Below are 26556 nucleotides of genomic sequence, written 5' to 3'. Positions count from 1 at the left end.
ACCTTTCTTCGTTCAATTATCATGTTTGAATTACTAATCTATCATAAAACTGTCGCTAAAATATAATTCTACCGATGGCTACCTTATATGTAAAAAAAACATTCCACTTGTTGACTCCACATATTGTGTATTGATAAACTCTCACTCTGGTCAAATCTGGTTCGTAATTTTTGGTCACTCACTCGTGCAAGAAGTATACATTTTAATTTAATTTGTAATGGATTAAACTAATCAGTTGTTGAGCAATTGAGTTGCTATCTGTAGTCAGTGGCAAAATGGATAACGCGACAATGTCTGAAACGAAGAGTACTAGTTTCGGAGCCCACAGTGAACATCAACTCTGGAATGCAGGTGCATCTAGCTGACAAGTCCCAAATAGGATGAAACGCGCATCCTAAATTCTATTGCTAGTCACATTTCGTCTATTTAATATTAGACATAGATATAATTCTATTGCAACAAAAACAAGGACATTGACACTAACACTACTACATACTTTACGATAGTAATATTGTCTTCGTTTGACAGTATTCTGTATGTTCGACTTCATTTCACCTTCATCATCAGCTGATTCACAACAACCAATTGACGATGCATAATCTCCATAATCTGATTCACTGTCTATATTAGCGGAACCGTTTAAAGAGGAGAATGATTTGTATTTCATTGGAGAGTGTTGAGAAGATAATTTCAAATTACCATAATTTTCGCTTGTTAAATGATGCATAGGATTAGTTTCACGATTAATTAATTCCCATTTAGAATCCATTTCACCACTTAAGTATAAAAGGTGAATAGCATTGAAGGCAGCTGAATATTTGGCTAGTTTCTTACACACCATTGGTTCACCCTAAAAGTAGTACGTAGATAATAAATTAAGATAAAAGTGTTTACTAAAAAATGAATAGATATTAAAATAAGGGGTTTCTATTGAAGCTTGAACAAGCTCAGATTTATAGTGTGTTTCGATATTGGATGTAATTCGTACAGAAATAGTTTTTGGAATTTTCCATTAGACGGTTGAAAGTAGTTGCTAAGAAACCCTGATGTTATGTTTCGTGTAAGCTGGCACTCATCAGCGAGGCGTATCTGTAATCTCAGAATTCTCTATTAACAACGGCTTACTACCTATATTTCTTCAAAAGGGTTACTTTTTAAGTACAAGGTTCGAATAGAGTTGTCTGTGATATAAAGCAACGAGTACTTTACTAGTTTTAATGGATGTGAAATTACAATACATCTAGGGGGAAATTCACCCATTTTTAGCATCAGTTATCAATTTCCTTTAAATTGAGATTAAACTACAGAACTCATTAGATCACTTGGGTTTGGATTCAATAGTACACGTTTACAACTCCGATCAGTTCATGATATAACATCACGACCATCCAATATCAATGATGACGACTGCTTTACTTGCAACATAAATGAATCCCACCTGTCACGAACTCCGAACAGTTTCAGTTCAGTATATGATAAATACCAGCTACAAATTAAATTAACATTATCAAAAGCCCTCCAACGGAAAAACCTCAATCATAATATCGACATAACTAGATATAAATGGTCAGGAAATAAAATATTAAACTCACAACTATTGTCTCTTTTACTGAACTATTGATTGGTAGTCGTAAAACACATTGATATAAATTAAACGTTCCATCAGGTTGTAGATCTTTAAGTGAACCACAGGTTGATCCTGGACCAGTTGATGAAGGAGTGAAACCTTGAGGTTGAGGAAATATTTTCCAATACCATTTTGGAGTTAAATTTGTTATATAATCACTAGGAAGACGAGCACAGTATTGATTGATTATATTGATTGCTTTGGATAAGCAGAACTGAAGGTCAGAGAAAATGTGACAAATTATAAGAAAAATCAGCCGAAATAACTTGCATCAAGATCACCTGCCTATATAAGCCTGTAAAATAATATAAATGGAATTTGAGAACCGAATATTGATTTGTCATGCCTATTGAGAAACTTTCTTTCATGTCTAGATGTGGTGTCAGTTGACATTAAAGTGTATAAACTGACCTCATAGAAAGTAGTTAAGCTCGGTATAAACGCTAGTAGAGCTAAACAAAAGAGTAAATTGTAACTGGAGGGTTATGTATTTTCTTGACGGGCGACTTTGCGTGGTGTAGAAGTAGGTTGGAAGAAAGCTAGGAGCGAGCAAACCAAAATATGGTATCAGTTCACGACTTCGTTGACAATTTGACTTAGCCATGTTTATAAGTGTGGACTACCTGGTTAGAGTCCATACCATTATCGTAATGAGTGGTTGGACACTTTGAGTGACATGATCAGAATCGTTTGCAGTGGTGCAGGTTCATCTATTCCTTGTCAGCCCCATATTCTGGGATTCCAAATTCCTTATAATGCCTTCATGCTTTTATTTCACTAATGTATGTTTTCTTCCCGAATCGTATCTTTGATGCCTAATCTTTTTATTCACCGATGATAGTGCTACTACCTCTTCTATTGAGGGACTTCGGTTGACAATGTCATCTCTTTCTGCTAATGAGATATTGCAGCTCGAACCGATGTACATATGTGCCTAGTTCTGACTGCAATAATATAAACAAACGCACATGATATACAGCAAAGCTTTGGAAAAAGATAACCTTGTTTACGTTGTCATATTCCGTGGTACACATTACACGACCAGTGGGTTGACAAAAGAGTGAGAAATATCAACAGACTAAAATAAAAGATAAAGGTGGATGCGGAGCAGTTAGATGTGGGTTGATGAGATTGTCATTATTTAAAAGAAAATGAAGAGTGTGCATGCATTTGGATTATTATGATCAATTTCACGTCATGGTATTTGTGATATAATATTTCCTGGAGGATAAATCAAGATTACATTTCGTTACAAAGATCATAATTAGCAATCAGTTGCTTCATGAATCAGTGTCAGATACCGATTAGGTCATATTGAGGATTCCGTTTTTTTTAAAAAAAGAACCCACTTCTATAATTGACAGCACAAATAAAATAAGAAAGTAGGTGTACATGTATCGGGAAAATAGTCTGCATAGAAGCTTGAAAACTAACTTTTGGACCACATGGGCCACGAGGAAAAATTGGCGGTAGAATTTTGTCGACCACCGTCGGATCAATAGCATGTTCATCTGCAAAGACATTATAACCTCTACATCGTTGAAGTAACAATTGTTCAAGTTGTTGAAAACTGAAAAGTATATTTGTAAAGAAAAAAAGGGAAATCATTTTTTAACAGAACACTTTACAAGATACAAATACCTAAAACAAAATAATCATGTTAAAATGAAAAAAACATTGGTAAAGCTACTTAGAATAGATGAATGACTAGCAATGGAATCTAAGGCACGGGTTTCAGCCTATTAGGGACTCACATCCGTTACATGTACATAACGGTAACATCCTAGTATGTGTTGATGTCTACATAAGAAGTTGGAATTTGTAACTTTCATTTCAAGTAACTTGTGATATAATGGTTACATTGAGGGGATTCATACAGTATGCACTGTGTCAGCATATAATAATGATGTAAGTTTAATCCTACATGTCAACAATAGGATACCTCAAGCTATTATTAAGGGCAGTAAAGGTTGATAAAAGCACTTTTGAGGAAAAAAGAGGGAATAAACTTACTTGCCCAAAAATTGATCATTTATATGATTACTATACATTGAATCAACGGTAGAATGATCATCTGTCTGTTTTGACCTGTTTTGTTTATCATTCAAATTTGATTGTTTATTTACATTATTATTATTATTATTATTATTATTATTATTATTACTATTATTATTATTATTAATCTTTTCAATAGAATCGTGATCCATAAGATAAATGACTTTTGCACCATAATTAACCAATCTTGATCTGGCTTTACTGGACAAGTATTCAGCTAAACTATTCGGTAAACGTAATGCAATGACTAAATTACAACGTGGCAATTCAGTACCACTGGTGGTAACAGTCGAAATTGCTGCCTGAGTAGCTACTAGTAAATTGATAGCACCACGACGAAAATTAGTTATTGTTTCTTCTTGATTAACAGAGAATGGATTACGACAATTACTATTATTATTATTGGTTGAAGAATCTATAAATTGAAACAGATAAAAATTAATTGTAATTCCAAATGGTTTTCAAATGAAAAAAAAACACAATTAAATCCTACAGTAAATACAATTGAACGATTACGGTGTAGTGACCAATGTTATTAGTGTTGATTGAATTTTATTGGTCAAGTTTTAATGTGACCAGTAGTCTAAATAACTCAACACTTTTTATTCACTCTGAAAAAGTAGTTTATATTAAGTCACGAAACGTCAGAAATACAATGTTGCGACTCATTGGGACATAACAAAAAATATATTTATTATTACTTACACTATGCTTAAATGTTAAATGGTTGGAGATAATCGGCAGAAAGCCCTGATCAACCAAGATTTCGTGCTAGTTGAAACTCGTTCATAAAAGTTACTTGGAGTCTTGAAGGACCTAACGCCCTTTAGTATATTCAAACTCTAGTGGTCTATTTCCATAAATTGAGATATTATCACTATGCTATTCGGACAGAAGCTAAGCTCTTGTTATATTGAGATATTTACAGCTGATTGACTTAAAATACTGCAAGTAACTGCCCACTGTTATTTTACCAGATTCAGGCCATAAGTTTTGTTCAAAACTTTCCCCAACTTGTTTAACATTCAAGATATAAAGTATATTGGAAGAATATTGAACAAGAGATAGGGTTTGGCAAGCCTAGACGAGACATCAGTTCATGAATTCAATGAATACGGTTCTGAGCCGTTTGGTAGGGGCATACGATGTGATTAAGACACTCCCGAAAATCATGATCAGTGGTGATGATTTCGATATTCTTCCATTCTTTTTTTATTTCGTGAATTCATTCTTTCATTTCTAATCATATTATGCAATGTTTATTCTTATTTACAGTTACTGAGATTACTACTATTTTGACTTCTTTTTACTAACTAACTTGTTATTTTCATCTCGTTGCGCTAATTAGTGTATTGTGACGACTTGAATCAGTCAGAGGACGGACCTGGAAAAGAAGCTGAATTAGTGGTGGTCCTAGTGTTTCTGTATAACTTCCTATGTTCATTATGATTGACTGACTAACAGTAAAATTCATGTATATATACCATGGCGTAGAGTATTCAGAATGAGAGAACTAGCTCCAAACTTAAACATTGAACATGGATAACCCTGAATGTCTGTAATAAAAGTATCTTTTAAAATATTTCTTAAATTAAAGAAAATTCTTTTTACAGAATATTGTTTACTGCATACACAGAAGATATTCAACAGATTGCTTACCATTATTATTCACAGGTTCATTACTAAATTTTACAAGTGTTTTATATGAATTGAAATTTGTACCATGTTTCGTTTTATTCAATGTTTGATTTGTTGTTGTTGACAGATCATTATCCTCTTTTAATAAAGTTTGACGACAGAATAAATGACCAATTTTAATAAAATACAAATCAACATCCCAAATACATAGTTCATCAATCAAACGAGATAATGCATAAGCTGAGAATTGACATGGAACTAATATTAAACCACAGAGACGATTAAATGAGACATCGTTATTATTGTTTGTAGAAGCAGTCATATCAGATGATTCTTGGCCTATAAATCCGGAACGATTATGATTTTTATTATGTCGATTATCAGTATTCAAAACAGCACGATAAACTAATGTGGAAGGATCAACATCTGGTCTAATACCGCCATTGTTTAGTGTAGATGCGGGAACAAAATGAAGATCGTGTAAATTGAACGAATTAATTAAAGAGTTCGATCTATCTAAGAATGGAAAAATAATAAAAAATTAACGGATTTCTCCTATTTACTTAGTACACATAAAATCTAATGGAGTTGAGCACAAAAATAGTGTAAATACTCGAATACCCTGATATGACTGAGAGTAGAAAGAACCCACTCTCCCTCTTTTTTAGCAGTTGGTAGAGAGAAGACAGTTGAAGGATACTGATATTAATTACATGGTTCCCATAGTTATAGAAATTTTTATACAGACATTTGAATAAAAACCTAATTATTTGTTATGTTGTGCGGTTGTCCGAGTTTGATAGTGATATAAAACCTTTAAATACCCACGCGAAGCCCAAACCAGCTACTTGAATGAGAAGGCCAATAGAGTGAGAGCAAGTTTTATTGACTAAAACCAAATCAAGTATATACGAACATTCATTCGTAAATAAGCAAATTTTTCCCTCAGAAACTGAAGCCACATTTTTAACCAACGGAATGTCCTTCCTTAAAAAGTGAAATAACTGGCCTATATCTGATTGACCCAACATATTATTATATATCGAAATTTAAAAAAAGATTTCTCAATTTTTACTTAAACAACTAATAGTTCACAAGGGGTTTTATGGATATTATAGTAATTTTAATAGTTGAGATCATGAATCAATTGAAGCTAGACCACCATGGAAAACCTGAAAGCACTGGGCGACCGTTGGATGCCTGCTCAGTGGTCTAGAGGATAGGCGCTTGCGCGTGAAACTGATAGGTCCTGGGTTCGAATCTCGCGAGGCGGGATCATGGATACGCACTGCTGGGAAGTCCCATAATAGGACGAAACGGCCGTCCAGTGCTTCCAGGTTTCCCATGGTGTTCTAGTTTCAATGGATTCATAATCCCAACTATTAAAATCAATTGTTCAGTAGGATGTACATGGATTACACTGAAATATTAACATACTTTTACGTTTACGACTTTTGGATGAGGAATTTAAATTTTTCATGGATTGCGTAGAAAGCCGAGATCTGCTGGTGAAAACACATACGTACACAACAAAAAGCTTTAGATGAATAAATGTTATAAACATTATGAGAAATTGCATATTAAAATGAAAGATTGAGACATTATCACAGATATGGATCAAAATAGAAACCAATAGAAACTTTCTTGTAGTTTCCTTTTACATTTTTAAAGAAAATGGTATGATGAAGGCTCTTAACTGTAAGAATCTCCCTTGGTTGTATAACGAACCTGAACAGTATCTTCACTTTAATACTATTGTTGTTCACTTGGTTTTCTCCATTTTAGTACTTATTTTTCCTTCATTTTTTCGTAATGTTATCATCTCTTTAATTGTATGGTGTATACTTTTATTAGTGCTTAGTTATGCCTAAATTTATGTATATTAAATAAATGAATAGATAAAATTAAATGAATCATGATATTGGTACAAAAACAAATTGTAATTGTTCTATAATTAAATGCAATCGAATAACATATGAACATATGAAGTTATATGATTATTTGATTGCTTCACATAACAGATTGACAAACAAAGGACCGTTAAGTGCATTGTTGAATAACTGTACAAAATTGACATTATATGTATTGTTATCAGTATATGAGTTATGGAGATTGTTGAGTTTTAATTGAAATCATGAACCGACCAATGTTAAGCCAACATTGAAAACCTGGAAGCACTAAACGGCAGTTTCTTCTCAATATGGAACACCTCAACAGTGCGTATTTACGATCTCCAACGCTGGACTCGAACTCAGAATCTTCGGTCTCGGGCATGAATACTTAGCCTCTAGGCTACTGAGCCGGGATCTTAATTTTAATACAATGACTAATCGTTAAAATATTGTTTCACATACACATTGACCAGTGTTGGCAAGACTGGAAATACTGAACACATATGGCATAATAACCATATGCCTTTTTATTATTTTCAAACTCTCTCATTGTATACGCAAGCGAACCAGTGACGATAAACTTATTGACAAACGAATCAGGCCTAAGATAAAAGCCAATGAATTTTCTTGCAAAATTTAAAACACGGTGATAAACAGCTTAGATGTTATTAAGTGCTAAGTAAAACATAAGTGAAACCTATCAAAACTTGGTTATTGAGACGTTTAAAAGTAATAAACACGGATAGATTAGACAGAATCATGAAGGTAAATTAAAGGTTTTTGATATTTAGAATTGAACAACTGCATATGTATTCAGCCATATACTTAAAAATCATTTTTAAATCCCATTCCTAGACATCACTCTTAACCGTAAACTTAAATCTGAACAAAAACCCAACCGTAACCCTAGATCTTTATTCTACCCTAGATTCAATCATCAGTATTCTAACTGGCCCCCAAATGCCATGATACGGCCGAGAGTGGGGAGAGTTCGCTCTCCCTCTAGAAATGCTCTCACATGGCCACGTACATACAACCACTGACGGCGAAGTCATACTGACTGCCTTCTCGCAGCATTACTGTTGTTTACGAATTCGAGGAGAAAAGCGAATGTTCGGTGCTTTAACCGGGTTGGTATGTATAAAGGATTCACCTAGGGGGGTTGGAAATCCTCATTCCAAACACATGGTGCACATAATCTCCAGGATCCTGAGGAAACAAAAGGCGTATGAACCTATTGTTGGTCACCGGCTACCATGGGACTGCATCTCCTGACGTTGCTCCACTGTCTTGTGGATTAGACCTTTAGGTCAAAGGCTCAGGGGGTGGCCCCCTAAGGAAACCACCTGCTTCAGTTTCAGTGCTTAGGCAGTGTCCCAGCCCTAACACAAGTCAAATTATGCATGCTTCAATTCACATTCGGATAAATCACATTCATAATTATTTGATAACATTCGCTTTTACTTTTTTTTAATACTACGTCACTTACCTACTCCTTTTTATTCTCATTTTGTGTATTCTTTTATTTTTTAAAGTAAGCAGCAGCAAGGGGAACCCTGTCCTATATAAACGATCTTAAGTCACTGAATGGTCGAAAGTTGAATGCTATCACCGACAATGAGTATTGAACGAGCCTTTTTGAAAACGAGTACGTCATTCTAAATGGCTTCACTCCACGTTTTCGCACTAATACAGATCGGACAACAGATAGGGCTGGCTATATCTTTAGAAAGTTTTAACATCGATGTCTGTTGTCTATCGAAGTTATTTATTTATTTATTTAAACACATAAATATTGGTACAAGGAAGCACCAGATAAATATGCGCCTCACAAATCTCATTCGATTTGTGTGAGGGCTGTGATACTGCCCAATTGCCCAGACTGAAGCAGGGTCTATCGAAGACCCGTATTCAAGACTCTAGTGAAGTACTACGAATTCGCTCTCCATCTGTCGCTTCGAAAAGCTCGTTTCAAGTGCGTTTATCCGGGGTCCCAGTGGCATCTTCGTCTGGTTTTGCTGGCGTTGGTGTCGCACTAAGCGCTAGAGCTGAGGTAGCACCGATCGACTGAATCCCCATTAACAGTCATTTGTGAGCTTTTAGATTAGAAAGTTCCATCAAAGTAAGAGGAAATCGGTGTGAAAAACGATGTCCTTCCGTCATCTCCGCCTATGCTCCGACGGATAGCAGCCCGGATGCGATCAAGGATGAGTTTTGCCACCAGTTAAGTATTCTTCTGCAGGTAAACAGTTCGACATTGTGGTGCCTGCCAGAGACTTGAGTGCATAGGTAGGGTGTCTATGCACAGAAGTCTTTTAGGCGGTCTATAGGGACTTGTTGGTCGCAGTTCAGATAACAGTGACCGTCTACTGCAACTTTGCGTCGACTACATTCTGTTTTCGTTTAGCACTAACTATTCATACAGTCATCGCCGATGTGCTAACTGCCATCCTCCCTCTGCATCTCAGCCCTGGACTCAGATTAATCGTCGCGATCAGTTGCAACTGGTGTGACTGTGCAAAAGACTGCCACTCCTTCTGGATTACTTACCTGGACTCTGATCATGCCCTTGTTTAAGCTAACCTGACCTAGCGTTTCAGTGGCCAACATATTCATCGCCCTGAACAGATTGATGTCAGCAAATTGGTTGCAACTACATATCAAACCGAGCTATGTCGAAGACTAGCTATCAGCCCACTGAAATGTACAGGTGAGCATTGGCTGCAATTGCATGACGCCATGAAAATGGTTAGTGAAGTCGTTTGTCGCTTTGATTAACCTCTCGCTTATAAGCACTGGGTTTCTTCAGGCTCCTTACAACTTGTTGAAGCCCATCGTTCTACTCCAGGTAACCGAAAATTTGACCATAAACGAATATTGTTATGTGATGAAATTTGAAAAAGCTTACGTAAGGACCGAGAAGCCTGGTAGTCGAAGTATGCTAACAATTTGGGGGCAGTAGCTGCTACTGGTGACTGATGGAAGCTCTTTTAACTCATCTGAGTCCTAATCAGCAAGAAGTCTGGTGTGAGCGACTCACAATTTGTGGAGCTGATGGGATGCCAGTCAATAACATTTACCAACGTCTTAGGCGATGGGCAGGGTTTCTCGAGGAGCAGTTCAACTAGTCTGCTGCCCCGGCGACATCGATCAGACTGTCCTGCCCTCCATGGCCCGTGACGACAGACCCACCAAATGAGGCGAAATTTCGTAAGGAACTCCAACTTTTGAGGCGTCACAAATCATCAGGCCCAAATGACTTCCCTCCGGCCTTTTCTAAAGATGGTGGCGATCTTCTAGTTAAGGGACAGAGTTGTTTACAAATGTCTGGCAATTAGTGTTCCGATGTCGTGGAATGAGTCAATAGTTGTCCCTATCTTTAAAAAGGGTCCACATCGTTTCTGTAACAACTATCGAGGGATAAGTCTATTTCTGATCGAATCCAAGCTATTGGCCTCCGTCATACTTCATAGCTTCTTCAAAATCCAAGAAAGGTTGACTCGCGAGGAGCACGCTAGTCTTCTTCTGGTTGAGGACGTATTAATCGTATCATCACACTCCATCAAATGTTAGAACACCATCATTATTATTACAGGTGAATGATCGTAGTGTTTCTTGACATTAGGGCTGCCTTCGATTCGCTGGACAGGACTGTCCTCTGGGATCGTCTATTGAAGAAGGGTGTGCCTGAGAAGTTTACTAACATCTTAAAAGCCCTATATACAAACACCTCAGGCAGAGTGAGGATATACAACCCCCTTTCTCCACTGTTCCACTCAAGCAGTGGGGTTAGGTAGGGTTGCCCAATCTCACCATTCCTTTTCAACTTTGTTATCACTGACGTTCTGGAAACAGCTCTAATGGATGTTGGTAATGGTGGTGTGGATTTGTTGACTGGAAAAAGACTTCTCGACCTTGAGTATGCATGTGATGTTGTCTCACTGTGTGTTAATGCCCAAGCCATGCGATTCACACTAAATCTGTTGAAAATTAGTGCCCATAGGTATGGTATGTGCTTTGCACCTTCAAAGTGCAAAGTACTTTTACATGATTGTTAGGACCCTCATCTTGCACTCACCCTGGGTAGTGAGCAGATAGAAATAGTCGAGATGTTCATGTATCTAGGTAGCTGCATAAGTGCTGGTGATGGTGTGAGTGATGAGATCGATTCACATATAGTGAAAACCAGAGCGGCTTATGCAAATCTGGGCCATCTTTGGCATCTTCGTGATGTTAGTCTGGCTGTAAAAAGTCGGATCTACAACATGTCGGTGAGAGGAGTTTTGCTCTCTGCTTGTGAAACCTGGCCTCTCTCAGTTGAGGATGTTAGATCATCGTTGTCTCCGAAGGATTGCTGACATCCAGTGGCAACAATGTTAGTAATGCAGAGGTTCAGCATCGTGTGCCCGGGCACGGAGACAATAATCCAATTGGTGTTACCATCTTGAAACATCGACTTCAGTGGCTTAGAAATGTGCTACGAATTTCGTCCTAGAGAATTCCACATTGTATATTGTTTGCCGACAGTGAGACCAGTTGGAAAAAGCGGAGGTAGCCAGTACATGAAATGGTGTCATGGTATGACAGAAAGCTGTACAGGGTTGGTTTCTGTTGGTCCTTCACAACTTCCTGGTTGGGGTCATAGAGATGGTGCAACACAGTGGCTTCAGACGTTATCAGAAATGGTTCAGAATAGAAACCAGTGGCAATCCTGCTCTAACTTATTTTACTTTCTTCATAAAAGTGAACCTAACTTCTTTAACTGAAAGAATTATTTCTGGTTGCATTTTTCCTAACTGAACTGCTTCTTCCACTGTTACGATTATTATTAGCATTACTTCACTCTCACAAATTAATTTCTATTCATCGTTGCTCTTCTTTTTATTACACTTACCCTCCGATTTCTATCTTTTCGAAAATTCATTGTTACTGTGTGGAGCATATGTATTTTGTGCCTACTCGTAACAATGTTTGTGTCCAAATAAATAAATTCATCGTACTTATAAGCAGAAAGTAGGCAATAACTGAGCGGTGGATGAGTGGTGAATGTGTTCGACTTACAGCCACGCTTGAACCCCGCTTCACCTACCCCCTGGCCCTCAACACTTGGAGTGTGACCCAAAGCCAAGCACAAGAATATGCACCATAAAATGAGTTAATATATTAAAAATTAGGGTTTACCTTTTGAAAGAAAGAGTAAACTTACTTTGTAGAATTTAAACTACGAACACTTCGTGTATCATCATCATCGTCTGATAAACTACTCATTGTATCCGACATACTATCAGACAAGGAATCTACATCACATGAGATGAAACCCATCGACGATAGTGAAGAATTTGATATTTTAGATGTTTGACAACGACTATTACGTTGTCGACTCCCACCCTTTCGGTATTTCTTATTGTTTGTTGTAATTATTGGTGGATTTTTAGCAGTAGGCAATTCAGCTACTTCTATACGAAAATTCATACTTGGTTTGTACAATTTTAATTGTTCAATAAGGTTTAATACTTTAGGCGATATCATACGTTGAAATTCTTCCAACGTTAATATCCTATTGAGAAAAGCAACAAAAATAACTACATGTGAAATTTAAAAGTGGTTTACATTTATAGATGAATGTAGACTATACTCCTGATTCTAGCATGTTATTAAAAAAATATGTTAGTACAGTCGAACTCATCAAAAGAATTACTGAATGACAGTTTAAGTAAAGACTATAAATAAATCAAGGATGGGAAAGAAATGTTTGATAGCAAATAAGAAAGAGAATTTAACGTCTATCAAATTATCTTCTTAAAGCACAAATTTAATATCAAAGTTTATACTTGACAGATGAAGATTAGATAACGGAATTATATTTGCTACACTTTTGATTAACGTGACTCAGTAATCAAGTAAACAGTTGTGTAACTAGTTTCTGATCACATATTTTGTGTGCGGGACAGGTATACTACCCAGTTATCTAAAAAAGGATATGGTTCAAACCTGCGATTCAGTGGTAAACAGAGGACGTTTTGACCATTACCCTTCAATCTACTTTTTAACTTGTAAACGAAGACGTAAAATTCATGCTTGTAATTTAAACAATCGGCTGTAAACCAGTGAACTCGTATAATCAAAACCAAAACACTACCTATTCCCGTTTGGTTGTTCATATAAAATCAATAGATTATGAATGATGATTAGTGTTTCAGTCAGACAGCCAGTTATACACAAAATTAAACATGATACATGTATATTGGTTCCATTTGTCATACCACATTAGCAGAGCGCAGCGAGATAAAATTATTCCAAAACAAATACCAGAGTAGCAAAAGTACTGAGGGTATCGGGAGTGTTAGAAAAGATTATGTAAGAGAAATAAACAAAAAGGTATTAGGGGATTTCGGGACACAGGTTTGAGAGAAAGATAACGAGTGAATGCACCTCCAACATTACGAGCGATCCTTAGGCATGTCATCCAAACTCTTTAACCATTGGTTACGATAATCATATGGACTTCAACCGGGTAGTCTATAACTATTAACATAGCTCAGTTCAACTGCCAATGAGTTCATGGGCTGGTGGCACTTCTTGGATAACAGAGTGTTAAGACTATGGGGCTCTGATTCTAATCGATATACCTGAGACAAACTATATGAAATGAAAGTTAAGGACTTGTGATTTAGTGGTTAGAAATCATATATCTGGAACGTAGATTTTTTTGGATTTGCATCAACAATAGCATCAGTGATAGGACACAGAGTGCTGTTTTGACTACACTCACTTCTACAAAAAACCTTGAATCTCCTAAAAAAAGTCTACTTAAAACAATTAAAACAATAAATAAAGTTGAAAGGTTTCTCTATGAAAAAAAGGCAAACATAACATGACAGCAGTACACTTGGACTTAAAGTAAACATAGTTTAAGAGCGAAGAGAGCCACAATACAAGCAAATATGCATTTGTCAAATGAAAATTTTTACTATAACCATAACAGGAATCAGTAAAATCTAAAAGTGGCGAAAGACTACATGTTTTTTTACTTATTTACAGGGAAAAAATACAAAAGAGAATGTTAACTTACGAGTCGAATTCCATTTGAAATAAACGACTAAGAAAACACATCTGTGTTACAGTGAGACGTAAAAGATAAGATATACGATCTTCATTATCATTTATTTTAGGTATGGTAATTGAATATTCATTATCTTTAAGTATGTCTGCTTTATATGATGATTTACAAGAAGTAGATGAATTTGGTTCTTTCTCTCCTTTTTCTTTTTCATCATTATTCACCAGTTCACAGTTTTTAAGAATTTCACTACGCTGTCGGTCTAATGCAATTAAGTGTTTAGCAAATACACGAACAATTTGTGCAGCACACCATAAGCCTAATTCATTTAATATTTCTTCACATTGTGATATAGCACGTTTACAATAGTCAAGTACGCAAATACGAAAACCTCCAGAATTAATGACCACTGATGTAGAATCACCTATTGATGAACTTTTTGTACAAGGTAGATTGGATTCTATATCGATGATGAATTCTTTAATCTCTCGAAAAACTCCTAACATAAACTGATGGAAAGGTATTGCAGCAATTGAGGACGATTTGGAACACAATATAACACGTTCTTGGGGTCTCGCACCTAGTGAAAGCATAGTTAATAACTCTGAAGCAGTTTCAAGTCGACAACTAGTTCTTTTTTCAAGTGTTTGCAAGCGTAATCGTGCCTTTTGAAAAATAAAAATAGAAAGACTGGTATTACTTATGCATTAAATCCTACAAATTTACCAACAATTCAGAAAATTTTGAATTAATTAGTATACGGAAGTCCGCTCAGATTGAAGAAAGCTTCAACCGCGAACTGACATTAGCTAGAGGACCACTGAAAACAAAGTAAAAATGAATGGTCTTTGTTTTCCTTTGCGACATTTTACAAACGTGAAAGCTCAGCATAATACGGTATATCGAGTTTAAGAATTTCAGGTCTTGTGGTGAATCGTGGTTGAGGATAAGCATTCATTAATAACGCTAGATGCTGCTTGTAAACAAACGAAAATAGAAAAGATGAGTCATTTGATTCGGTGAAAATTAGCATGAACGATGGAAGTACTAAATTTTTTTATTCTATTTGGCACACAGTTAAAATGACTAGTTCTATGCATATATAAAACCTCTGCATAATACTGGATGATTCTTAATGGTTTGCCATCCGATGGCGACTATCTTCAGGACCGAAAATCGTGTACTTACTGTTGTTTGAGTTTTACAAACTTCATTATTCGTAAAAGTATGGTATAAGACCACAAATTATACAGTTGAAAATTAATTATAGCCTGATGGTTTACGTACCATTATTTCAGTCTAACTGTAATTTTTGACAGCCAAAGTGAACCACAATCAATTTATAAATACATTAAATGTTACACATGTTTTCTGTATTCTATTTATTTTGATATGAAAATAAATCCTTCCAATCTCTGGAAAAGTATGGAAAGTGCAATCATATCGCGAATTGCTTTGTTCTTTACTAGTAACACTTAGGAAGTACTTAGTACAATAGGAAACCAAGAAAAATGCTACACTAATAAGTGGAGATAATAAAAATGATCTGACGTTTGGTCGACAGTAATTCCGATAGATGATTGCGGGGAGAAACGCTCAGAAACAACAATCATCTTGGTCTGATACTAAAAGAAAAGCGCTTTAAAACTAAGGGGTGAAATAATGGCTATTTTGTCATACAGTGTCACTTCGCAGAAGTATAAATCCTTGATACATTTAATAAAACCCAAGAAAACGTATAACTCCGCCTGTAGCACCTCCGGGGGCTATTGCCGGTCTCAAGACCGGATAAAGGAGGAGGGTTGGGCATGAGGTTAGCGACCCCATCCCGTACAAAACTAACTCACTAAAAAACGCTAACCAGAAAAAACTATTCAAATCATTTAAACTCTTCCCTAGGAGTTAGAAAGTCTTCATTTAGAAGAGTTATGACGCTTAATTGTGAAAGCCGAGTTCCTTCGGTAGCTACGAGGCCAATGCCGCTTCTAACAACCAGAGCAACAATTTATCTAGATGCATGGAATGCTCGTACAATGTGGGGGACCGGGAGAGTCTTCCAAATTGCTGCAGAAATGAGGAGAAACAACCTGGAGGTGCTTGGGATCAGTGGAACATATTGAACGCAGGTTAGACAACAAGGACTATCTTCAGGGGAGCTTCCGCTATACTCCAGCCGTGAAGAAGAAAATGTCTCACATACACAAGGAGTTGCATCGATGCTGTCCAAACAAGCACAAAATGCAGTTATAGGATGGGAATTTCATGGACCAAGGACCATCAGAGCCTCCTTCAAAACAAAGAAAGAGGGCATTACAATGAACGTCATCCAATGCTAAGCGCCTATCGACAATTACAATGAAGACATTAAAGGTCAATTCTACGATAGGCTGCAGTCGATCGTCGACAAGTGCCCAACAAAGGACCTGACCATTCTAATGGGAGATTTAAATGACAAGGTTGGAATGGACAATACTGGATACGAAGACGTCATAGGACGACATAGACTGACTGGGAGAAAGGAACGAAAATGGTGAGAGATTTGCAAACCTATGTACCTTCAATAAACTGGTCATAGGTAGCACTATGTTCCCATACAAACGCATTCACAAAACCACATGGACTTCACCGGATCACATTACGCAGAACCAAATCGACCATATCTGCATCAATACAAAGTTCAGGAGGATGATAAAGGATGTGAGAGCCAGGAGAGGAGCTGATATAGCATCAGATCATCATTTGCTACTCGCCAAGATGAAATTAAAACTTAGGAAGCACTGGACAACGGGGCGAAAAACATCACAAAAGTTTAATATAGCCTTTCTTCGAGATACTGACAAGCTCAACAAATCCAAGATAGCCCTCGGCAACAGGTTTCAGGCTTTTCATGATCTACCCAATGGAGAGGGAACTACTATGGATAGCAACTGAAAAGGGATAAACGAGGCAATCATTTCAACATATTAGGAGGTTCTGGTCAATAAGAAGCCCCATCACAAGTAATGGATCACTGTCAATACACTGGATAGGATTCAAGAAAGGAGGAACAAGAAGGCAACAATCAATATCAGCCGAACAAGTGCAGAAAAAACCAAGGCACAAGCCGAATACACAGAAGTAAACAAGAAAGTGAAGAGGAGCATCAGAAGCGACAAACGTAAATAAGTGGGAGATTAAGCAATGACGGCGGAAAAGGATGAAAGAGAAAGAAACATGAGACAACTGTATGACACAACAAAGAAACTCGCTGAAAATTACCGTAAGCCAGAACGACCAGTGAAAAGCAAGGAAGGCAGGGCAATCAACAACATTGAAGAACAACGAAACAGGTGGGTAGAACACTTCAAAGGACTCTTGAGTCGACCAGCTCCATTGAACCAACCCAACATCGAAGTAGCACCCACGGACCTCCCAATCGATGTTGGCCCACCAACAATTGAAGACGTCAGCATGGCCATCAGACAAATCAAGAGCGGCAAAGGAGCGGGACCAGACAACATTCCAGCAGAGGCACACAAAGAAGATGTAGCAGCAACTGAAAAGATACTCCACATTCTCTTCAGTAAGATTTGGGATGAAGAAAAAGTACCAACAAACTTGAAAGAAGGACACCTGATCAAAATACCAAAGAAAGGCGATCTCGGCAATTGTGATAACTACAGGGGCTTCATTGACTACAAGAAAGCATTTGATAGCATGGACAGGACAACACTATGGAGGCTTCTTCGACACTATGGCCTGCCTGAGAAGGTAGTCAGTGTCATACGGAATTCTTATGATGGGTTAAACTGCCAAATCGTTCATAGAGGACAACTCGCCGACTCGTTCGAGGTAAAGACCGGTGTCAGACAAGGTTGCTTACTCTCACCCTTTCTCTTTCTCCTAGTGATTGACTGGATTATGAAGACGAAAACATCTAGAGGGAAGCACTGGATACAGTGGACAGCTAGGATGCAGCCGGACGGTCCAAACTTCGCAGCAACAGCCTACTGTGGGAGAGAACAAACTAGAATTCAGCGGGCCCTCAAATGCCCTGGTACGACCGAGAGTGAGGAAAGTCCGCTCTTCCTCTCGAAATACTCTCACATGGCCATGCGTAATATAGCCTCTGTCAGGGAAGTCCTACTCACTGCCTTCTCGTGGCATTACTGTTGTTTACGAAATTGAGAGGACGAAAAGCGAATGTCCAGCACTTTAACCGGGTTGGTGGACACGGAACGTCCATCTAGGGGAGTTAGAAAACCCTGATTCCAAACCAATGGTGCACATGGGCTCCAGTATCCTGAATGAACGAATGGCGTATGAACCAATTGTTGGTCATCGGCTACCATGGGAATGCATCTCCTGACGATGCTCCACTGCCTTTTGGATCAGACCTTTAGGTCGAAGGCTCCGGGTGCGGCCCCCTAAGAAAACCACCTGCTTCAGTTTGGGCACCTGAACAGTATCACAGCCCTCACACAAATCTCATTTGATTCGTGTAGCGCATATGTATCTGGTACCCGTTTGTACCAATATTTATGTATAAATGAAATAAAATAAAAAAGAATTCAGCGGAGAAATAAATCAGGAAGAAGCACTGGAAGTTAATAGGATACACATTGAGGAAATCACCCAACTATGTCACAAGGCAAGCCCTCACATGGAATCCTGAAGGCTGAAGGAAAAGAGGAAGATCAAAGAACACATTACGCTGAGAAATCGAGACAGACGTGAGAAAAATGAACAAAAATTGGATAGAACTAGAAAGGAAGGCTCAGGACAGAGTGGGTTGGAGAATGCTGGTCGGCGGCCTATGCTCCATTGGGAGTAACAGGCGTAAGTAAGTAAGTAAGAAAACATATATCACCTAAATATCACGGGGTTTGGTTTGGGTCATTGGGACATTTTCAATCTTGAGTAGTTTGTGAAACATATAAGTGTTTCATTTAGAATTTAAAGTCGGATATATTGCATAAATAGTTGATCATTTAAGCCAGATGTCCGACAGCCTTATATAATGAGGAGAATTCCCTCAAAACTGTGTACTAGAATATTACTTTTGCTATTATTTTATGACCAGGTTTTCCCATAGAAAGACGCGATCTGTAATCCCAAAGAAAATAGAAATATGGGACTATAAAACGTATTTAGGTTTCATTAGACAAACACTTGAAAAATATAAAGACCGCGTCTTTAGATTATAATTACCTTTTCTGGATCTGTTATTTCTCTAGGCAATAAGGCCGATGTAAAGCATAAGATTCTGACTTTTCCGGTTACTGACACATTAAAGTCACTCATGTTTTGTCTAGTAGCCGTTGGTCCAAAGTCTTCTGTGTTTTGAAGCATTGGACCATTTGGTCCAAACACTATTGATAATGGATGATTTGAATCTAAAACCATATGACATTCATCGACTACCACGAGGTAAAAATACTGAAAAACAAAAAAATTATGGCACAAAACTTGTATTAGTGGGTTATTTTTAGTAATCCAGTAAAATTAAGATTGTTTCATATATATTAAATCAACTCCAACAGTGATTTTGACTATGAATGAGATACCATTCATTCTTCAGGAAACAAAACTGGTTATATTAAGAAGTATCGAGTACAAAAGTTCATCAACTAATAAAATTCTTAAATAATGAGAACTTTACTGTCAGTAATAAAATACTCCCGCAATATAAAAAATATCATCATACTAGGCTTCGTCTAGCTGTAAAACATTTGAGTTTAGGAAAATTACAGTGTAAAAACCCATCAACTATTTCGATTATTGCCTATTCATACTGAATAGCTTTTTTAAAGTAACACGCTAGTTGAAGTTGAACCGAATACATTTGAGAACAGTTATACAAATATATGTAGTTTATCTTACCGCTAATGAGTATTTACAAGAGCTGAAGATTTCTTAGATAATATTCATTCGACAACCAAAACCTGTGATTGAAAGCTCCAAATGCAAATAATCTAAACGACTGCTGCAACACATACCTATGAGTTTTAATTTAATATCTGTTACGGTGGGAAATTTTAATGTAGATTTGGTAGTTGGAGATGATCACATTGTGTGAGCTTTAAAGGTTACCATAAAGTTTATCTAGCTAAATAAACTCTAGTAGAATAATTCAGTGTGGATTTTTCCTATATGCTAGAAAGTTAAAAAGCTCACCTGGTGAATAAGCTTTGTGAAAAAATTAACTGAGGACAGCATTACGATGACTGGAATCAGCCAAGGTGACAATAGGATAATATCATATTTTCGTACAACAGAAGTTAAACGATCCATGAAATCTTTCTTTATGTTGTTTTGTTCATCGTATTTGAAACTATAACAAGACAATCCAGTATGGTGGGTTAAAAAGTTGTCTATTGAATTCATTTTAGTGTCTAAAAGGAAACTATGTACACTTAACAATATAGAACTAACCATCAGTGAAGTAAATTATCTGCTTGCCCGGATTGTCGAAGCGCATTTCGCGGATTAGATTAACGACGAAAAACATTTTATTTAGTTCATTTGACGAGCATATTATTGTATTTCTTTCGTAGGCAGCATCTAGTAGGTCTAGCTATAATAAATAGTGCGAATAGAAATAAGACAAAAAAACACGTAGTAAATTGGTGTGTGGCACAGCAAACGTTATTTTAAAACCAGAGAGGTTATGATATGTGCAAAATCAGTGATTCTTTGCAAACTGACTAAAAAGGAAATATATACATTTTTCAAAATGTGGGAGCTGACCGTTTTATTTTTCAACACAAATTCGGAAACAACACGTTCTATTGTTTTCTGCCTTAAGATCATGACTAAAAATACATAATATACAATTGTACCAGGAAAATGTGAAGTATGACCACTCTCATCTACAAGTAAGGATTTTCACTTACACATAATCCGGAGGAAAACCACTTTTGAAAATTGAAATCTTGTAAGAATAAACTTGAGTCAACCAGAATCAGTGTACCGACCGACAGAAATGTACAAAGGATCAAGTTTTCAAGTATCATGTCGGTATAGTGACAGACGAGAATTCAAAATAACAATAATATGAAATACTTCGAGAAATTACTTAAAAGTGAAATTTTCAGCAATCGCCCTCAGAAAATTGGTTAAATTAGGTGATTAGTGTTTTAATCAGAGCCTTTTTAGATTGAATATGAGAAAAAACCTGGACCACCAGTACAGACCATTTTTGTAGACAGTAAAATCGTTTTCAATGTAAAAAAAAGTTGCCAAAATGTAGTTTTTAATATGTTAGCGTTTGAAACCTAAGTCATTGCTCTAAAGTTTGAACGGTCACCAAAAGTAAATGCCTAAAAACATCACTTACTGACGGACATTAGATGCTGAAAAAACAGAATCACAGACCACACTAAGTATTGCCGTCAACGTCCAGCGTATCAGGACTAGATCGAAGCAATATCACTAACGAAAAGCAGATATTAAATTACATATTTCTAGAGACGGATATCACAGTATTCTGGCCATAAATCGACAGAGATTACCAAAATATTAAACGATATATTTGCTCCCCACGCTACAGCCTTTAAAATAAATACACACGTCTTTAAGAATTCTGTACTATAATGTTTGTAGAAATGATAGATACCATTTTCTTTGTCTGTCTGTTAGTTTATTACGGGTGAAGCGAGACTATAATTTACGGACGAACTATTTACGTATAAGACAACAGATCTCGGCACGAAATTTACGCATCCATTTTGATTAATAGTTTTGGCATTATAGCTGATGTCACTTCTTGATGAAAACCCGAAATCTAATTCCTAACCCTAAACATCAGCTGGAAATATTAATCCTAACTCATCACACAGGTTTATAACACTCATTTCGTCCTGGATATTAGGTGGATACTCTCAAGGTCAGTTCAGCGTTATTCAAAGATCATCCATAAATTATAGTCTCAACGAAAAGATTTACGAGTCACAATCGAAAATGAACGTAGAAACACGAAATAGATGGTGAGCTACAATTAGGCTTACAAGAGATAGATAATTATGTCAATAAATGATAATGATAATAATAATTGATATAGTTCGAACAATATCAGCTCATGATCATGAGCTGGAAAGTTTAGAAGTACCAGCGAACTTGTGGGAAAATGCTACTTGACTACTTGAGCAACAGGAGAGACAGGTATTTTCATTGTACAGTAATGCTGCTGAAAATTCTAAGTAATATGTTAGTATATTCTGAGTAGTTAGAAACAACGCATTGTTGTGAAAGTCAGAGCCCATGTAAATACAGAAATACTTTTACACACCTGATAAGGTGGCGGAAGAAAGTGGTCATTTGGAACATTCTTCAAAATTTTTTTAGCAATCTGGTACTTAACATCTCTACGAAATACCATCTTCACGACTTAGCAGTTGTTCAAGGCCAAATTTGGTTTCACCGCTGATTATAGCTGAAAGTATTCTAAATGGTTCGAATGGTTCAAATGGTTCAAATGGTTGAGGACGGAATAGAAGAAGCTTTCGCTTAACGGGCTTCCGTGTCTGGTAGCAGTGGATCAAGAATACCTCCAGGCAAGAACCTAGGTATATGAACGATAATAAAGGAAAAAAAAGGATTTGGTAAATCATAATAATATGTTATCCTTAGTCCTTAAGAATAAGTCAAGTTTCCTCTTAAAGGACTCCTGGGGGGTCGCTTGGACTAGCTCAGTCGGCAGCGAATTCCAGCACTTGACAACTCTAACGGAGTAGAAGTTGTATCTGCAGTCTGTTCTGCAATGTAGGGTCTCCAATTTCTGGGTGTTACCTCTCAGGTTAGTGTTATGACTAAGCTTAAGAAGATGTTTAAGGGGATGACCAGAAGTATTAAGGATACTGTAAGTCATAAGATCACCTCTAAGACGCCTGTACTCTAACGGGTAAAGGTTAAGTGATTTGAGGCGCTCTTCATAAGGTTTGAATTTGAGTCCCCGAACTGATTTCGTGGCTCGACGTTGTATACGTTCCAGAGTGTCCTTATCCTTTTGGAGGGAGGGAGGAAATACTATGTTTCCGTACTCTAAATGGGGACGAATAAAACTGTTGAAGATTATATGGAAGGTTCTACCGTCAAACTGGCCAAAAATGCGCTTCAATGTTACCAGTGCAAGGTTTGTTTGAGAGGCGTTTTTGTCACAGTTCGCATACGATTTCAGGTCATAGGGTACCAACACTCCTAAATCTTTTTCAACTTGGGAAACTTCTAGAGGGGAGTTACCTAAGTTATAACTATAGTCTGCAACATGTCTCAGATGGACTACCTTGCACTTTGAAGTGTTTAAGGTAAGTCCGTTGTCGTCTGCCCAACTTTGAAGTCGGGTCAGATCCTCCTGAAGAACTAGTATATCATTATGATTACGTATCTCTCTCCAAAGTTTCACATCATCAGCAAAAAGCAATAAGTCAGATGAAACTTGTTGAGGAAGATCGTTAATGTAGATCAAGAAGAGAAGAGGTCCTAGTATTGAGCCCTGGGGGACCCCACTAGGACATTCCATAGCCTGAGAGAGAGTGAAGTTAACCCTGACTTTAAAGTGTCGGTTTTCTAAATATGAAGAGAGCCAATCAATCAAAGGGGGTTTTATACCCAATCGTCCAAGCTTCTTGATAAGACATGCGTGGTTGACCCTATCAAAAGCTTTTGAGAAGTCCAGGTAGATGACGTCAACCTTCCCCTTGCGATCAAGGATGGTTGTCCATCTATCCACCGCAGTCAGCAGGTTGGTCATACAAGAATGACCTTTTCTGAAACCATGCTGTTGAGGTGAGAACTTTGAGGACGATAAGTATTCTAGTATACCGTCGTATATTAGGGATTCCATAATTTCGGAAGGTATGGAGAGAAGGGCCACTGGTCGGTAGCTTGAGGGTTCACTGCGTCGACCTCCTTCCGGCAAGTATTTTTGTAATGCACTGAAATAACCCAGTTGACGACCTTGTTTACATGTTCTGATATTATGAAACGCTTTCAAAGGAGTTTTGTGGTTCATCGATCTGTGTTTAGCCGATGAGCTATGAAAGTCACTAAGAATTTGTGTACTTTAGTTTTGATAGATTTCAAAATTCAGGAGGAAGAATGGAATCTATGTTAGCGCTAAAGAGATTCATTTGTTTGTTATATGAGGCTAAAACCTGAAATGTATGCACTCTCATATTAGAAGACGGTCTACTTTGGTTAGAAATCAAAAGGTACAGTCAATACCATGGGTTCTCTTGATTTTGATGAATAACCTTACATATTAGTAAACGAGTCCTCAAAAAGCTTAGTTTTATTAATTTGTGACGTTTTTACAGACTTCTTTAGAACCGCTTAGCACACTGTTGCTGAAAGCGCTCATCAATCATTGTCACCAGATAACCATTGTGTACTCCGCAAACCCCACAACTATCAGCCTGTGGTGGTATTGATCAATAACTGCACGATCTTTGAAACCGAATGGATAGTTGCTGAGAAGACTTACATCTAACATATGACACTTAGAGAAGGTGAAACGTAATTTACACGGAAGCGTATTCTAAATGTCATGGCTTGGCCATGCTGATGCGGTCACTCTACTTAACCTTTTGCTTTTCGTATAGAATATATTACTCTCTTCTTAGCCAAAATGTGTTCTCCAGAAGTGATAAACGTCATATTGCTGATTATCACGACAGGAATAGTCAGTGTGGACTATTTTTTGATTTCCACGCAATATCTTACAGATTAAGTAGTCGTATCTTAACAAATACAAAATTTTGGAATTAGATCTATTATTATAGTAACAAAGATAAGTGTACTAATACCGAGTGAGACCGAAATTCCACACTGTAATACCGAATAAAGAAACACAGGCTGTTATTAATTCGCATGGTTACTTTAAACCACTATTCTATTGGTCTATAATATCGAACAGCATTCGCCTTGCCGGCTCGATCGATACTAATTACTGATCTACCATATTTCTGATTGACAGTTAAGGTTCCTTGTACACGGGACTAACTATTGTGCCTTTCCAGTCTCTTGGCAGTCTGGACTACCTCAGAGACATGTCAAACAGTATGACCATAGGTTCAGCAATTACATCCGATATGGCTTTCATAATCCTAGGATGAGTTTCATCAGGCCCACATGACTTATTGGGTTTGAGATACTGAAATAGTCTTAAGACATTACCTTACTTAATAACTGCAGGGTCCATCAACAAGCCGCCACAATAGCAATTACTCGCTGGTTGTTCCTCAATGCTGACAGAAAACACTTCACTAAAATATTCCGATAAAGCTGCAGCGTTTTCGACATCATCTCTCGGCAGCATTGACGGACTTTCTTGTGCCATAAGTGATGGAATTCCACCACTTCTCAGAGTCCGCCATTTTATATACGAGAGTGACTGGTTCGGTCCATATTTACAGTCCCTAACCAACTGTTTTTCATATGACTTTCTAGTCTTACTTATTGAAGCTTTACAAGCATTCCTAGTTTTACAGTAACTGAATCTGTACTGTTATAAGCTAGTGGAGGTGTTTTTTCCCACATCTAAGAGGTTTTTTGACTTGTTTAGTTATCCATGGTGGACAGTTATTCGGTCTACATTATACTAGACTTGGTATAAACGAGGATGTAACTGAACCACACTTGCTTTTACATATAAACAATGCTTCAACTGATGAGCCAGTATCTATTGACCAGGTTGTCTCAGCAGCACACTTCGGATAATTCTGAAGTAATGTCGAAGTCATGGACTAACCAAGTTTCCATCACAGCTACAATGAGTGGCCTTAATTTGTTCACTTATGCTCCTAGTTCCCGGAATTTATTTCTTGGACTACGAGTATTGACATACAAAACTCCTGGGGAGAACGGCCTATCCACAGAGGCCTTAGTAGCATTCGCTTTCAAGACCTGTCTATTAGAAAACCCACTAATTGGGAATTTTCTTCGCCGTCTTGTTCCTAGTTCAGCTAGTGCTTCAAATTCATTTGAAACAATTTAGAAGACACTACTACATTGGGCTTCTCAAATAACGTCACCTCTACCAAATATGTAAATAATATATTATCCGAAGTGTCACACTTAGTATAGTCTGCAATGTTGTGTCTGTTTGCAATTTTGATGCATTAATGAGGAATTAGGCGAATATGAGATTATTCTGATCTATAAAGACTCTAACAGTGCAACGGAAATTTTCATGCGATTTTCGTTTGTTGTCATAGTTTCGCGCATAACCTATTGACGATCATACGTTCAATTGAAGTCCTTTTTGTTTATATGTGCGATCTAGGTCTCAGGCGGTTGTCCTTGTG

The 26556-nt window shown here is 37.2% G+C and overlaps 1 protein-coding gene across 1 annotated transcript in view; it reads right to left on the bottom strand.

Annotated features, from left to right (window-relative positions):
• Window positions 1–21267, bottom strand: part of Smp_169750 (dicer-1, putative) — a gene marked incomplete at both ends in the record, with an annotated part of 52624 nt that extends 31357 nt beyond the window's left edge. The window contains 11 exons of the mRNA XM_018792630.1: window positions 497–850; window positions 1593–1841; window positions 3062–3197; window positions 3641–4097; window positions 5342–5836; window positions 6758–6822; window positions 12419–12769; window positions 14285–14423; window positions 14505–14937; window positions 19463–19690; window positions 21148–21267. Coding sequence (XP_018644375.1) covers window positions 497–850; window positions 1593–1841; window positions 3062–3197; window positions 3641–4097; window positions 5342–5836; window positions 6758–6822; window positions 12419–12769; window positions 14285–14423; window positions 14505–14937; window positions 19463–19690; window positions 21148–21267 — 3027 coding nt within the window. The remainder of the gene's footprint in view (window positions 1–496; window positions 851–1592; window positions 1842–3061; window positions 3198–3640; window positions 4098–5341; window positions 5837–6757; window positions 6823–12418; window positions 12770–14284; window positions 14424–14504; window positions 14938–19462; window positions 19691–21147) is intronic.
• Window positions 21268–26556: the final 5289 nt, after the last annotated feature.

Source organism: Schistosoma mansoni, assembly GCF_000237925.1.
Source record: "Schistosoma mansoni, WGS project CABG00000000 data, supercontig 0235, strain Puerto Rico, whole genome shotgun sequence".
NCBI lineage: Eukaryota > Metazoa > Platyhelminthes > Trematoda > Strigeidida > Schistosomatidae > Schistosoma > Schistosoma mansoni.
Note: the sequence above shows the minus strand (reverse complement) of the source record. Positions and strands in the feature narration are given on the sequence as shown.